Below are 14,601 nucleotides of genomic sequence, written 5' to 3'. Positions count from 1 at the left end.
AATGGCAAATGACTTTGATTATATTCTTTCTTCTTTAAGATGTTGATTTGGGTTTTTAATTTCGAGTTTTGTTGATTCTAATTCCGAAAAAAGTTTTGTGGTTTACACTTTTTCGGTTTGAAGAGGTTTTAAACTGTGTTTATGATTTTGTTAAAGTTTTTTTCCTTCTAGTTTATATTTTGTTAAAAAATTGTTTTTGATATTCTTGAGCGTTAAGATAGTGATTTTTCGGGTTTGATTTTGGTTACGTATGAAAAATTAACCGTTTTGAGTCACTACCTTTAGCCCTGTCAATTTATATACGTTTTCAATATATTTTTTAATTAGAAAATTTTTAACACAATTTTATCTCTAATAAATATTATTAGATAAAATTCAAATTAACTAATAGGCTCGTTTAAGCTCGTGAGTTTAAGGCTCTAGCTCGGGTTCTTTTAAGGTTGGCTTGATTCAAGCTTTTAACGAGCCGGCTTGGCGCGCTTACACCACTACCCGTGACCCAGTGAGCCCTTATTGTGGAAAATTAACTGTCAGTTGAATCTTTTTATCCAGATTGTAAGTGCATCACAAGCAGGAGACATTCAGTTTCTAGACATCAGAAATCAAACCGAGGCCTACTTGACCATTGACGCGCACCGTGGCTCGTTAACCGCACTAGCCATTCACCGACACGCACCGCTGATAGCCAGTGGCTCAGCCAAACAACTCATCAAAGTCTTTAATCTTGAAGGTGAACAATTGGGCACCATTCGCTACTCACCAACTTTTATGGCCCAAAAAATCGGGCCCGTTAGTTGTCTTGCGTTTCACCCGTACCAAATATTATTAGCAGCCGGGTCGGCTGATGCCTGTGTTTCCATCTATGCTGATGAAATCTCACCACCAAGATAAGCCTGTTCACATTTGGGCTGATATCCGGCCCCCAGTGGGAGGTTATGAAAGATAAATACATTCGTTTAAGCCTCGGGAAAACTGAAGTATGATTGATTGGAGGAGGCTTTCAGCAAATAATTTGATGATACATAGGTATAAAAGATTGTAAATATTTCATTTTCTTTTCGGTTTAGTGTGTGTTTTTATGTTTTTAAGTCCGGTTTTCTCAAATTTGTAAAAATGTCTTCTTTCTCTCTTAAAAAACATTTGCAATTATATATAATTGAAATTCCTTGTGAAGTTGTGGTTAAGATGGTGTCTTTGAGTTTGTTTTTATTTGTGATCATATTTTGGTGTTTCTTAATGTCTGTTCACACTGGTCTGCTTGAGACTATCACAAATTTACAACCCAATAAGTTAATCTGCTGGAATGCTTGGCCTTGTAGTTGCTGACGTGGTACACCGTATATGTTTAAACATGCACAGGTTCTACGTAATGAACTTGCGGGTTCAAAATTATCCTATACTTAACTACATAATAAACTCGTTTGCAATTTGGCCCGAATTTGATACATTGACAGATATGAGAGAACAAATACGAGCGCAGTTTTACATGTTACTCGTTTCTCAGTGACCAAAACATAAGAGTTTACAACCTTCAAACAGTCTTTAACATCTTGTTTTATTACATTTGAATAAGTTCTGATTATTGAATACCGTACCGATGCCAAACCGAATCTTATTCTTCAGAACATACCAAACGAGTTGGGCTTTTCACTTTCTGCCACCTAACATGCACGACCCGGAAGTCCCCGGTGTGTCGCCTGTCCTCATATTACCAAGAACATTAAGATCTTCAAACAGTCTATATGACGGTACATACTGGTTCAAACCCACGCCATTTGCAGAACTGTTGTTATAATAGCCCGCACCATTTGGAGAACCGTTATAATACGAGGAGGCTTGATAGTTAGATGCATACGGGTTACAATAATAGCCGGGAGTTGGGGCCCACGGTGGTGGAATGTAGTTGGATTGTTGTTCGACGTTTTGAATGGTTTGAACCGGTGGTTGTTGCTCATATTCAAGCTGAGGTCGGGTCTGAGCCCATGGGACCGTGTAACTGTTCATCATCTGAACCGGTGGTTGGGTTTCCAGAACGGTTGGACCGGTTGGTATTTGGTTATATGGGTTTGATGTAGAAGGCAGAGATGGTGACAACGGAACGCTAAAGAGATCAATCATGTCTTCTTCTAAGGCGTTCTTTTGGGCCGGTGGTGGTGGGTCCGTTGGAACTAGAGCCATTAACAATGATGGATCCGATACGGGCTTTTTGTCACTTTCGGGAGCCGAAACCTCCTTGCCTGTTTGCATTCCGTTACGCCTGCATATATGAAAAAAAGAAGTTTTAGTACTGGATGGATTGCTGTTAGTTCTGTTTCAACCCGGACCCGTTTTGAGTTTTATCAACCGTGGAATCGGGCCAAATCCGGGCCCACAATCTTATCATTGTTTCGCTTTTAGAACTAACCTATTAGTAGGCTCTTCCTCTATTTCACTACTTATTCTTGCCAATGCTACAATACTTGACTCCGGGTTGACTTGTTTATTCTCTATATGTTTGACCTGAGGCTGATGAGTCAACAAACTTGGTGGTTTAACTGGGACTGGAGAACCTGAGGCGATAGCATCGTGTTTCTCGATGATATATTGCAGGGTATCATTAAACTGAATCCCTAAACGAAGAATGTCCTCGTCACTGCCACAAAACACGAAAACTTAAGGCTTCTTGTGCAAAACACTGGTTAGGTTTCTTTTAAGATTAAGGAGAAACATGTTGTAGAAGATAACGTTTGTCCTAATTTTTTTTGGTTTGATCGACATTGTTCATAAAGATCAACGATAACCTCGTCTTTCATAGCCTGAACAGATAAAAAAACAAACTTCATAACGTGTAACTTGCGGCACGTTTACTTATAAATTGCCCGATTGGGTAAAAGCGTGTTTGAATCCACAAAAAGCTTCTATATGGCTTTATTAAAAGTGTCTGCAAATGGGCTAACCCGTAAATGACCAAGCCAACTTGACTTGGTTGGTAAGCGAGCCAAGCCCGAGCCAAGTAAAGCTCGCTTCTTATGTTGTTTAAATTTCAACCAAGTTTTCATGTATATAAATTATAACCCATTATTATAGCATATTAGTATACCTAAATTTTAGTATGTATATAAATTCTACACATTAGGCCAAACGTACTGGGCGAGAATTTGGGCGAATTTGGGGCGATAAAGGGGATGAACACCGCCCCCCCTGGCGATAATTGGGCGAAAAGGGGCGGGGGCGGGAATAATTTGTCGCCTGCTCTTCCTTTCTTCTTCTTCTTATTATTATTATTATTATTATATTCTAATGTGTGTGGGTGATATATATACATACATATATATATATGTATATATTATTATTATATTACTATTGTAGCCCCTACACCATTACACCCCAAAAACAAATTCTCACCCCTTGCTGACTGGGCGCCACACGGCGCAAAACGCCCCAATTTGTAGCTCCTCCACTACACATAGCCTTATGTCTGTTAAAAATATTATTTTCTGAATGTGTGTGCGCGTGTAAAAAGTACAATTTTTTTTGTTTTTTAGTACTATTAAAAGTAAGTGAGATTGATCAACGAGTCACGAGTTAGCTTGGAATTTTTGCAAGCTGGGATTGAGCTCAATATTTGAGCTCGCTATGATAAACAAGCTGAGCTAGAGCCTAATTTGGGCTCAACTCGGCTCGTTTACAGCCCTATGTGTACTAAAGAATCATTCGTTTAGATATGCTACCGAACCCATAATACCCACCCATTTTGACACCTCTATAAATTCGTCACGATTGACTTTACCTTACGGTCTCTCGGTCAACTGCTTGCAACATTTCAGATAAGAGATCCAAAGTGGCCCTCATAGAGTCCAATGTTGCCAAACTAATGAGACAAAAGTTAGAATCATAAAATAAAGGCAAAACGACAATGAGTCGTTTTAAACGGGCTCATAAAGTGTTTCAGGTCAACCCAAATTGACATGTACTCAAAACAGTAAGCATACCTCACGTTGTCAATGGGCTCATGCCTTGTTGAGGAACTCGGTCCTGCTTGATGGTGTCCGTTGGTGGCTAGAGGTGTGATAACAGGAGCTGTATTTGACCGGCGGGGAAAGTCAACTCCAAAACGCTGTTCCCATGAACATAAAACAACATATATCGATCAAATGTTTTTAAGGTTTCAAATACGCAATCAGTTTAAGGTATAACTTATAAAAAAATTATCTTTTTGAAAGTTATGAAAGTAATTGGATCAACCCAGGTGGAACCGAACGTGGCGTGCTTAGCTAAACATGTTGTACATGTCCACTGGTTTGATCCAAAACTGACCCTGTAAATGTTTAGAGTAAACTCAAACCCGCAGATTTTATATTAGATTCATGTTGTATTAGAAATTCACACCCTACACATCTCAAGTCTCAAGTTTCAAAATCGTATACTTACCCGTAGTTCTTCATAAGCGTGATAATATGAGCATTCATTTTTCCTACTCGACCGCTGAACGCTTCTTGCCAAGTATCGATAAGTACCAAGATTCGCTCCCTTACACGCGTATGACTCTGCAAAGACCTATTTCCAGTAAATTCTCTAATGTCTTTACACACAATTTTATAGAGTCATGTTAATTACCTGCTTATTAAAAAATCACATATTTAATTAAACGTGTCGTGTTCAGATTCAATAGTCAGTGGGCAAAATGTGTCACGCAGAAAAGGTTCATTTAATATAACACGACACGTTTTGTCTGCTCTAATACGTGTTTAGAATAACAAAATGTGTCATGCAAACAAACCCTTTTCTTGATAATCTTGATCATCTCTTGAAGTACTTTCCTCTCGGCAATTTGGACATGAACGTGTTCGCTACAGTTCTTCACGATTGTTTCCAAAAGCTACATCACCACAAAGACAGAAAAAGTATTTTTCATTGATACATGCCATGAACGACAGTCAGTGATACTCATTTGTTTAGTAGTGTAAATAGTAAGATACCGTTAAAGCAAGTAGCTGAACATTTGGATTCCTGTGTTGTATTCTATTCCTCACAGCTCTAATATAGTCTTTTGCAAGCCTGACATCATAAACAATAACAAAAGTAGACATTCAAACCTTCTCCATAATGCTACTATATATCAGTCATAAATTTGTCTGCAAATCTTTTATACTTCTTTTGTACGACTGAATTAATAAACAGTTGCGTACATTCGTCGCTAACCTGTTTTGCAACTACTTTTTACAATGGTGTTTATGATGCACTTACTAAACGACCTGTCGCTAGCAAATTATGTGACCAAAAAATTTTGGAATGAATTTTGCGACCATTTATACAACGTAATGACAGGAATTAACGTCGAATTTGAGGCAATTTAAATCGAATGCTAATTTGCAATCAAAATGTTTTTTTAAACAATTATCAACCAATTTCCTGCAACCTATATATGTAAAAAGTTAATTTGCGACAGAATTGCAACCAAAATTTTTTCGTCGCTAACTTGCGACATATTATTGTTTTCACACACACATCCCATATTCACAATGTTTAGAAACAACAAATTAAGACGAAGCAGTATGAAACATTGGAGATTTCGGTTATAATATTACCAAGGCTTAGAATTAATGGTGTCACAAATGCCAATATTGATTCTCCAATCCGGACAACTTAAGAACTCGCTCGTCGCTTTGTCAACTCGAGCGTAGGCGTTAACGTGACCTGTAGGTGGTGAAAATGGGAGCATAGGTATCATATTGCTTTGATTTGTTTGTTTTAGCAATTCCAATGTTTGTATCAAATCAAATAGGTGAATGAAACAAAGGAGAAAGAGAAACAATGGCCGAGTTTTATGGAATTTTGACCGAAGAATAAACATTGGTCGCTAAATATAATATAACTAGTCTTTTAATTGACACGTGGACGTGCTAAGTCAATCAAGTGTTTATTAGTTTTATTTTTTCTTTCTGTTTTTACACAAATTTATACCAGGTGTTTTACTTTACGCGTTGCACAGGACAATAAGAATCTACACACTGCCGGAGAATGAACATTCGTTAACATATAGCGACACTAAATTAAAAAAATAAAATTGTCAACGCAAAAACAATAGGGGCGCTAATATAACTTATATAATAAAAACAACATATTCTTTTTTCATGTGCGTTACATGACGAATTCGGTCAGTAAAACCTGAGCGTTGCAGCAAGAGTCAATGCGAATTCGATCGGTATTAAATACGTTCGTTACGGTATTTGTAGCATCAGATTGAACACTTAAATGTTTTGGTTTACGAACTGTTCTAGCCTTTAATGATTAGGTACATCTTGATGTATTCGTTCTTATTGTGAATTAATCAATTCTGAGTACGTGGCGGAAACTAAAATAAAATAAATAAACTAAGAGTTCATATGAAGAAACATTCATTAACTATAATCACAATATTATATTTATCTCAGATATGCTTCCCCTCACCCTTAATTCATCAAATTCATCTGTTCTAGTATGAACTCATACTTTTTCAGAGAATTTAATGTGTGCCAAGTTTTAATGAAAAAAAGACTCTTTTTCATTTTATACAACGACAAAGTGGCGGCCCATACTCTATATGATTTAATTACATAATTACTCTACTTGTATATATAATTATTCTACTTGATTCTCATATTTAACACGTTAATCTCATTTGTATTTTATCCAAACTCATACTAGTATATATTAAAACTTTTTAAATGAGGGTCTTAGTTTATCAGAGGTCTCAAGTTATACTTTTACCCAAAATCACTATAGAGCTTGCCTTTGGTTTAACAGTATTAAAACTAGAGTCAAGTTTTTCTACAAATAAACACAAAACATGAGAAATGTGAGAGATTTATGGTATCATAAAAAAAAACCTCATAACAAATATTCAAAAAAATAATAAAAGAAATCATAACTCAAAAATATATATAAATCAAAAGCGAAAAACTAAAAAAAAACTCAAATGTTTTTCCTAGTCGTCCTCGTTTAGGAAAAAAAAAGATCATTGTATCTTTTTGTTTGTTGTGTTGTGTCTTTTTCCTAGATAATGGATTATATTTTGCTACATATTTTGTCTTTACCGTAAAATATATCATAAAGTCTAGCAAAATATAAAAGAATATTGAGTTATATAACACAATATCGGTGAAAAAAAGGACACAATGTTAAGAAAACAAAACACAATACAATTAGAAAACACAATGACGTCATTGTGACTTTTTATAACAATCCAACATGTAAACAAATGGAAAGTGGATTTGTCTCACATTGCTAGAATAACAAACTTGTGAACTATTTATGAATGACTCACAAGATAATATCTTTTTATGATAAGATACACTTGGTGGGTTGAAACGTCCCATTAGATTATGCGTATAATTAGCTTATGTATAAAATTCCTCTTTTCTGAGCGTTTTTCCATTGCTTATGTGAATTGTAGTATGTAGACCTCATTTTTTTTTTGTGGAATTCTAAATCCAAAACTCAAATCCACAAAAAGGTTTTGAATCTATGAATCAAAATCAAGTAATGAGTTTTGATAGAAAAACAAAAATTGATCTCAAACATGAGAATAAGTAGATGTATTGAAACAAGTGTAATAAGAATAACCTTTCCTATTAAGTATTAACCAATTTCTTTGAATCCCTTCTTCAACTTCCTTGGTGAGAAGTATGATGATCTCTTAACAATTTCTTATATCAATATCTCTGTTTGTTACACCATTATAGCAAAGTTATCCCTTCCAAGTTTTGGCTTCTGGTAGCATCTGCATTTTATCCATATGCTATTTATAATTAGATTAAAAGTCTTATTGGTGGTCAATGAGTTTCAAGATCAACATCATATTTTCATTATTAATTATTGAAAAATTTTTTTAAAACAGCCTAAATCTTATCATTTACTAAGAGGCAAAGTTAGTTTATTGTCCATTAACACATGGTAATCAAAATACATGAATTTTGTCTACTTGACTGACTAAAATTCAAAAGTGGAATGCATGCTTACTGCGGAATTTACTCCAAACAAGTCATCCGCTTCAAGCATGTGATTGTGAAGTACATGCCCCATTTTAGTCCTTTTATTATGCATCTGGATCTACGCACCCAAAAGGCAACCCAAACCTGTATAACTAATAATATGGTCTATGTTTTTGAGTGAATAAATTAAGAACGATAATTTGTTAATTAGACAATACCGACTTACGTTTTAATGCGCTATGCAACTCCAACAGCAATCCATGCTTATATATATAACGTGTGTTATACGTGTAGCAGTCCTATTGTAACAACAATATAAGAATTAATGTTATTAAATTGACAGGTGTATTTACAAATGAAATACGGTGAGAAAAATATTAGAGAACGAAACTTAAGTTAGAAGTCTAATCAATTTAGCGTTGTTAACCACGATAATATATATTTATAACAATTCTTAGTCGTTTTATATATTTGAGGCCCATAATACGCTACTACCGACCCTTAATTACTCGGTATTATGAAAACCAGAGGTGACAAAAACAACGGGTTGGGTCATATTGTGCAACAAGTTTGTTGGGTTTCGTAGGCCTTTCGGTGTAGGCCCGGTTTATTATTTGAAGTCCAAACGGCAGGCCCGGCCCGGTTTGGATTTCTTGTTTAATAAGATACTAACCCAAGTCGCATCTCTATATATATGATTGTTATGTACTTGTAATCGTTGTCACTCAATAAAATATATACCTAGTTGCCACCCGTGGACGTAGGTCAGTTTAGACCGAACCACGTTAAATCCTCGTATTCGTTATTGCTTTCGTGTCGTGTTCGGTTCGTGCGTGCGTTTAATCCTAACAAGTGGTATCAGAGCCAGGTTTGTTACACACCGGAGAACACGTTGAACGTTTCCTGTACCGTCGCGTCACCGCTAGAAGTCGCTAGGGTTTCGCCGCCACCGCAGTCCGTTTCTCGCCGCCGCTAGAACCGACCGTCGCGGATCCGAGTTGCAGGTTTTTGTTCCGAAAGTCATTCACGCATCGCATCACCACCGTTTGAGCACCACTAGAACAATCGTTTATCAGCACGTCAACGTTCAGTCTCAGCCGTGTATTGTTTCGGGCAGATTTTAGTCGATAAAACTGAAGAGGAAGATCTCATCGTCGTACATAGGAGATTGTCGTGATTAGTTAGCAGGCAGTAGGGTCTTGGATTTTACCAGTTTTTTTTTTTTTACCTTGGGGTATTAATTTTGAATTTGAGATTTGGGTTTGCTGTAGCCCATATTAAGATCATTTTTTGTGGGTGGGTGCGTTTCAGAAAGACAAAGAAGAAAGAAGATTTATTATTATCTTTTTTTTTTTTTGTCTTGGAGTTAACACACCAAGGAAACGATAATTTTCGTACACCAAAAATTAAAAGATTCATTATTTTATTTGTTTGGTGTGTTCCTTTTTGTTTGACCAAGTGTATTTTTTCGGGTGCCAAGAACGTTGAATCAAGATCCTATTTTTCTTTGAAGAACAGTTTCAAGTCAGAAGAAATTTAAAGAAACTTAGTACCAATAGCGTTTGTCAAGTTTTATCGTTTCAGTTTAAAGTTTCAGTTTTCTGATTTTTAGTTCGTTATTCCGCTGCGATTTAAATAGGTTGATTGTTTAACAGAGTTCAGTAGAACAGTCGTTAATTTCAGGCCCGTTCGTTTCCATGTCTATCTCTGTTTTTATCCTTTTATTCGTTTTAGTCATTGTCATGGTAGAAGACGGAAAGGTTTCGATACAGAAGTTTGATGGACAGAAATTTGGTTGGTGGAAGATGCAGATTGAAGCGCTACTTTGTCAGAAAGACTTGGATGTAGTGTTTGAGGATAAAAAACCAGAAAAGTTGTCAGAAACAGAGTGGAAGAAGTTAGACAAGAAAGCTAGGGCTTGTACATTGTCGTTGTCGGAAGATGTGGCGTTTAACGTCATGAAAGAAACCACAGCCCGTGGTATGATGGACGCACTATCCAACATGTATGAGAAGCCTTCGGCAGCGAATAAGGTCTATCTTATCAGAGAGCTAGTGACAACTCGAATGAAAGAGGGTGGGTCAGTTACAACGCATATCGATAATCTTAATTCGAACCTCTCCCGCTTAGTGTAAGTTGGCATTAAGTTTGATGATGAAGTTCAAGGTCTTTTGTTATTATCCTCCTTGCCCGACAGTTGGTCGCAAACAGTGACTGCAGTTTGTAGTTCGTCTACAAAAATTACTTTTGATGGGATTCGGGATTTGATTCTTAGAGAAGATTCAAGACGCAGAAATTCAGGTGAATCATCAAGTAATATATTAGTCACAGAAGGCAGAGGTAGGGGAAAACAACGAGGCGGTGGGAGTAGGAAGAGGAGTCAGTCTAGGACTCGTAATGATATTGAATGCTGGGGTTGTAAAGATAAGGGACACTTCAGGAATCAGTGTTCGAATGGTAAGAAAGAGGTGAACGTTACAGAAGTCAACACTGCAGAAGAATGCCCAGAGGATGAGTTTTACGTTCTTAGTGTTGAGGATAACGTTGATGCTTGGGTGATGGATTCTAGTGCATCGTTTCATGCCACTCACTGTAGTGAAACGATAAAGAATCTAAAGTTTGGGGATTTTGGAAAGGTTCGACTAGCGAACAATGATATTCTAGAGGTTACGGGTATGGGAGATGTTGATTTGATAACTTCAGCCGGTACTTCTTGGACTTTGAAAGACGTGAGGGTTATTCCAAGTTTGAAGAAAAGTTTGATTTCAGTTGGGCAGTTGGATGACCAGGGTTACGATGTTAAGTTCGGGAATGGGCAGTGGAAAGTAGTCAAAGGGAATCTCGTGGTTGCTCGTGGCAAGAAAATGGGTTCGTTGTATGTGGTCGATATGTCACCGAAAGGAGTGGATCCAGTTTTGGTGGAAGACAAAGTCCGGTTCACAGAATCTCGTGGGTAGAAGAAGGTTCGTTTTACAAGTAATAAACCCATAGCCAAAGTGAAGATTCAGGATGAACGAGATAGGAAGTTTAAATCAGTTGGGGGACATCGTGACAGTGGGAGCACATGTCGTGTTTCAGTTACAGTTCCAGGTCGATAGTGGATTAAGAAGACCAATATTCTGGCTGTTAAAGTCTCTCCAGTGAATTACTTGCTAAATATGGAGAGTGTTTGTTCTCAGAGTATCTCGGGATCCGGTAGTTTGTTTCAGTGGGAGCCGGTAGGGACAGAGAACGGGTCAGGGGCAGTTTTAGCCGTGACTGACGTGTTGGAGCTCCGGGGAGCTTCAACGGGCCTTCAGGTTAATTGATGAGAAGGCGGTGTCAACTAGAAGTTAAATGTTTAGATTACAGAAGTACAATCAAGAGTGCAGACGAGAGTATTCAAGGCCTCCGAGTGGGAGTTTGTTGGGTTTCGTAGGCCTTTCGGTGTAGGCCCGGTTTATTATTTGAAGTCCAAACGGCAGGCCTGGCCCGGTTTGGATTTCTTGTTTAATAAGATACTAACCCTAGTCGCATCTCTATATATATGATTGTTATGTACTTGTAATCGTTGTCACTCAATAAAAGATATACCTAGTTGCCACCCGTGGACGTAGGTCAGTTTAGACCGACCACGTTAAATCCTTGTGTTCGTTATTGCTTTCGTGTAGTGTTCGGTTGGTGTGTGCGTTTAATCCTAACAAAGTTATGCATAAAAACATTAGAAAATACGTTTAAACAACTAGAGGTAAAATTTAATATCGAGCACCCGATTATCATCTAATACCTTTGTCTAGAGGTAAAAACATTAGAAAATACGTTTAAACAACTAGAAAATACCTTTTGTAACGACCTTCCTCTTACGTCCAAGATGATATGGTTTCCCCGAAGGATGTCGCTCTTCCTTTGTCTAGTAATTCAAGGGTCTCCACATAGGTTACCATCTCCGGGATGAAGCACTGATCAGGTCCAACTTTTTCATTGTAGTATGCCATTAAATAATGCTTAGTAACAGGTTGCAAAACACTCATCATTACATCATCTGCTGCTGGTCCTTCAAAATCCAAAATCATAGACCAAGATCCAACCACCCGAATCCTCCATTTACCAACACCGATCCAGTAAACCACTGCCAGACAACCATTTATAATTTTTTTTTTTAATTTCGCAAGTTGTGGGGTGCTAACATAACCAAAATATAATAATAAAATTTATAGTTAGATATCAAATATTGAGGATTATATAGTATTTATTGTTATAAGTGTTACTAGTTTTATATAATAAATAAATAAATATATGTGTATTTTAATTAAATACATTAATAAACATCATTATATTTATCTAGTTATACAATAGGGGTGTTTTGCAAGCATAGTCATTATGCATTGCTTTGATCAAATGAGCTTTAACTTCTTTTCAAAGCTCAAGCTACATAAATGAGTTTTTATTTAGACCCGGTGCGATTGTGTTACGATACAATCGGTAATCAAGCGAAGATCGATAAAGAGAAGAAGAAACTAAGAGAAGAAGTAAACTCAATTCATCAATACTCGTATATTCAACAGATCCCGTATATGTATACAAACATATTACGGATATAACCCTAAACTATTAGTTATTTACACTTTAGTCCCTCTACTATTTGATACCTAACATTACTCCCCCCTCAAAACATTTTTGTCCTCAAAAATCAACAAAAAAATCTAATCAAAACTATCAAAACCAAACTGCGAAAATTCATGTGCTTCTTCTAGTGGTGATAGTTGAATAGTGATCATTGAAACATCACCCTCAATGCATGTAACTTTAGATTTGATGCTCCTCACAAGTGTGATCATTGTGCTTATCAGATTGCACTCTGATGTGCAATAGCAGCATTACCATTGATTGGTCTGTTCTATTAGCTTGAATTGCTTTCCACCATGAAAGGTTCCAAGTACTTTTATTGGCTCTCCTTTTGCTTCCATGTTTGGTGCCTCAAAAGTGTTAATGTTGCCACTGTAACTTACAAAGATATGTGGCTTTGTTGCAATAGCATCAGAATGTGTCGTATCAGGCTGCATCCATTTAAGAAAAATGGCTGAATGTATGAAGGTATCCAAGCATTCTTCCTGGTGCTTACTTTTAACTATTAGCTCATGAATAAGTACAAGATTTTGCCACCGGTTCATGCCAATTTTATCACTTTCAACAGACTTAAAAGTCACACATTCAAGCCATTTCCAAAAAAATGCCTTTTAAACTCTTTTGCTGAAAATTTGGCGGAGCAATCATAGAAAAGAATGCTCCAATTTTTGTCTTCAATCCAACTTCAAATCTTAACAACAAGCTAATGAAAACTGAGAAACAGAGCTAGAAGACAGTTATAATAGTAATCTTAATAGCGCTTGCATACTCGTTCCTAGAGACTCCCCTTTCCTTTTTATTACAATCAAGCCAAAGTTCAATATTTCTATCCATGTAATAGCAGCCCCTTATTAATATGATCATAATGAGAAACATCGTTTTAGCTTTCCATCTATGCCGTATGTACCCACTTGCTTTCCTTTTCGAACAACCACCCTCAATGAACATAGTGGAAAACAACAACTTGGATTTCCATTTATGCCAATAATACACCAGCGGCTTCTTTTTTGAGACCACATTTCCCACAACAAATAATTCTGGTGATAACCCAAAATGGTAAGCAGTACCAGCAACCTTAATATCTTTTATAAAAGCTTTTAATACAATTCCATGGTCTTTGGTCAAACATAGCTGCTGACTTTTTAGGTCTTGCTTTGGAGCATGTTGTTGTAACTCTAATGAAGTTCCCTGTTTAATATATGGAAAGATAAAAATGTTGACTTCCCCATGTTGGAAGCTGATGTAGCCATCGGTTTCTAACAGTACCGATGCCATATCAATCTTCCCAATAGGTGAAAACGACCAGTGGATCTCAGTAATTATGTCTTCCAATTCTTTTTTTCCTTTCTTGAGAATTGGTGAAGTACATCCTTTTCCTTCAAAATTGGCGAAAATGACTAGTGCATTTTCAAACTTACCACCTTTGCATTCCATGTCACAAACCCAACCGATATCTGTTGAAGTCAATAGTTTCTTTCTCTTCCACTTACTTGGTTCTATTCTTAAACCTGAGACTTCCACATATTCATCTAATTTCATCTGATGATTTAACCTAAGACCCAATTGTACCGTCCCACAAGCTTCCATTAACTTCATCTCTATTTTTTCTTGATTCAAAACTGCTACATCATGGAGACTCACTTCTAATTCGAGTCTTGTGTCATGATTTAAAGCATCATTTTCATGTGTATCAATAGAAAGATTAATATGAAACACATCTTTCCTATTAATAGTTTCATTTGTACTTGAATCATCACCCAAAATTTCCTTTATTTCATTACTAACATTCCTAGGCATTTCATCATACACCTTGGGTGCACTCTTATTATCATTTCCATTTTCTCTTAAAACATCATTATTAATTACCCTTCCATTCTCCAAGAAATCATTAATATCAAATACCTTGAAGGCTTCATATAAAGAAGAATTTGGATCATATTGAAAGCCAAAGAAATGGCTTCTTTCAATGTGTGAAAACTATACTGATGCCATGTCATAAACACATCTCTAATTTCTTGTTCAAGGCCATTCATAAAGAGGTATA

At 36.6% G+C, this 14,601-nt stretch overlaps 1 protein-coding gene and 2 pseudogenes across 2 annotated transcripts in view; 1 reads left to right on the top strand and 2 right to left on the bottom strand.

Annotated features, from left to right (window-relative positions):
• LOC143575239 (regulatory-associated protein of TOR 1-like) overlaps positions 1-1,175 on the top strand; it is a 31,170-nt pseudogene extending 29,995 nt beyond the window's left edge. The window contains exon 23 of the transcript XR_013142731.1: positions 553-1,175. The product of XR_013142731.1 is annotated as a regulatory-associated protein of TOR 1-like (transcript). The remainder of the gene's footprint in view (positions 1-552) is intronic.
• A 366-nt stretch (positions 1,176-1,541) lies between these two features.
• Positions 1,542-2,316, bottom strand: LOC143575254 (uncharacterized). The gene has a single exon (XM_077059676.1). The coding sequence runs from the start codon at positions 2,245-2,247 to the stop codon at positions 1,648-1,650; it is 600 nt and encodes a 199-aa protein (XP_076915791.1). The 5' UTR covers positions 2,248-2,316; the 3' UTR covers positions 1,542-1,647.
• Positions 2,317-2,355: 39 nt separating this feature from the next.
• LOC143575253 (TOM1-like protein 6) lies at positions 2,356-5,801 on the bottom strand (annotated as a pseudogene).
• Between the last annotated feature and the right edge of the window lie 8,800 nt (positions 5,802-14,601).

This window comes from Bidens hawaiensis, unplaced genomic scaffold, assembly GCF_021521415.1.
Source record: "Bidens hawaiensis isolate Kalapana, Puna unplaced genomic scaffold, B.hawaiensis_p1.1 tig00027321_1, whole genome shotgun sequence".
Taxonomy (NCBI): Eukaryota; Viridiplantae; Streptophyta; class Magnoliopsida; order Asterales; family Asteraceae; genus Bidens; species Bidens hawaiensis.
Note: the sequence above shows the minus strand (reverse complement) of the source record. Positions and strands in the feature narration are given on the sequence as shown.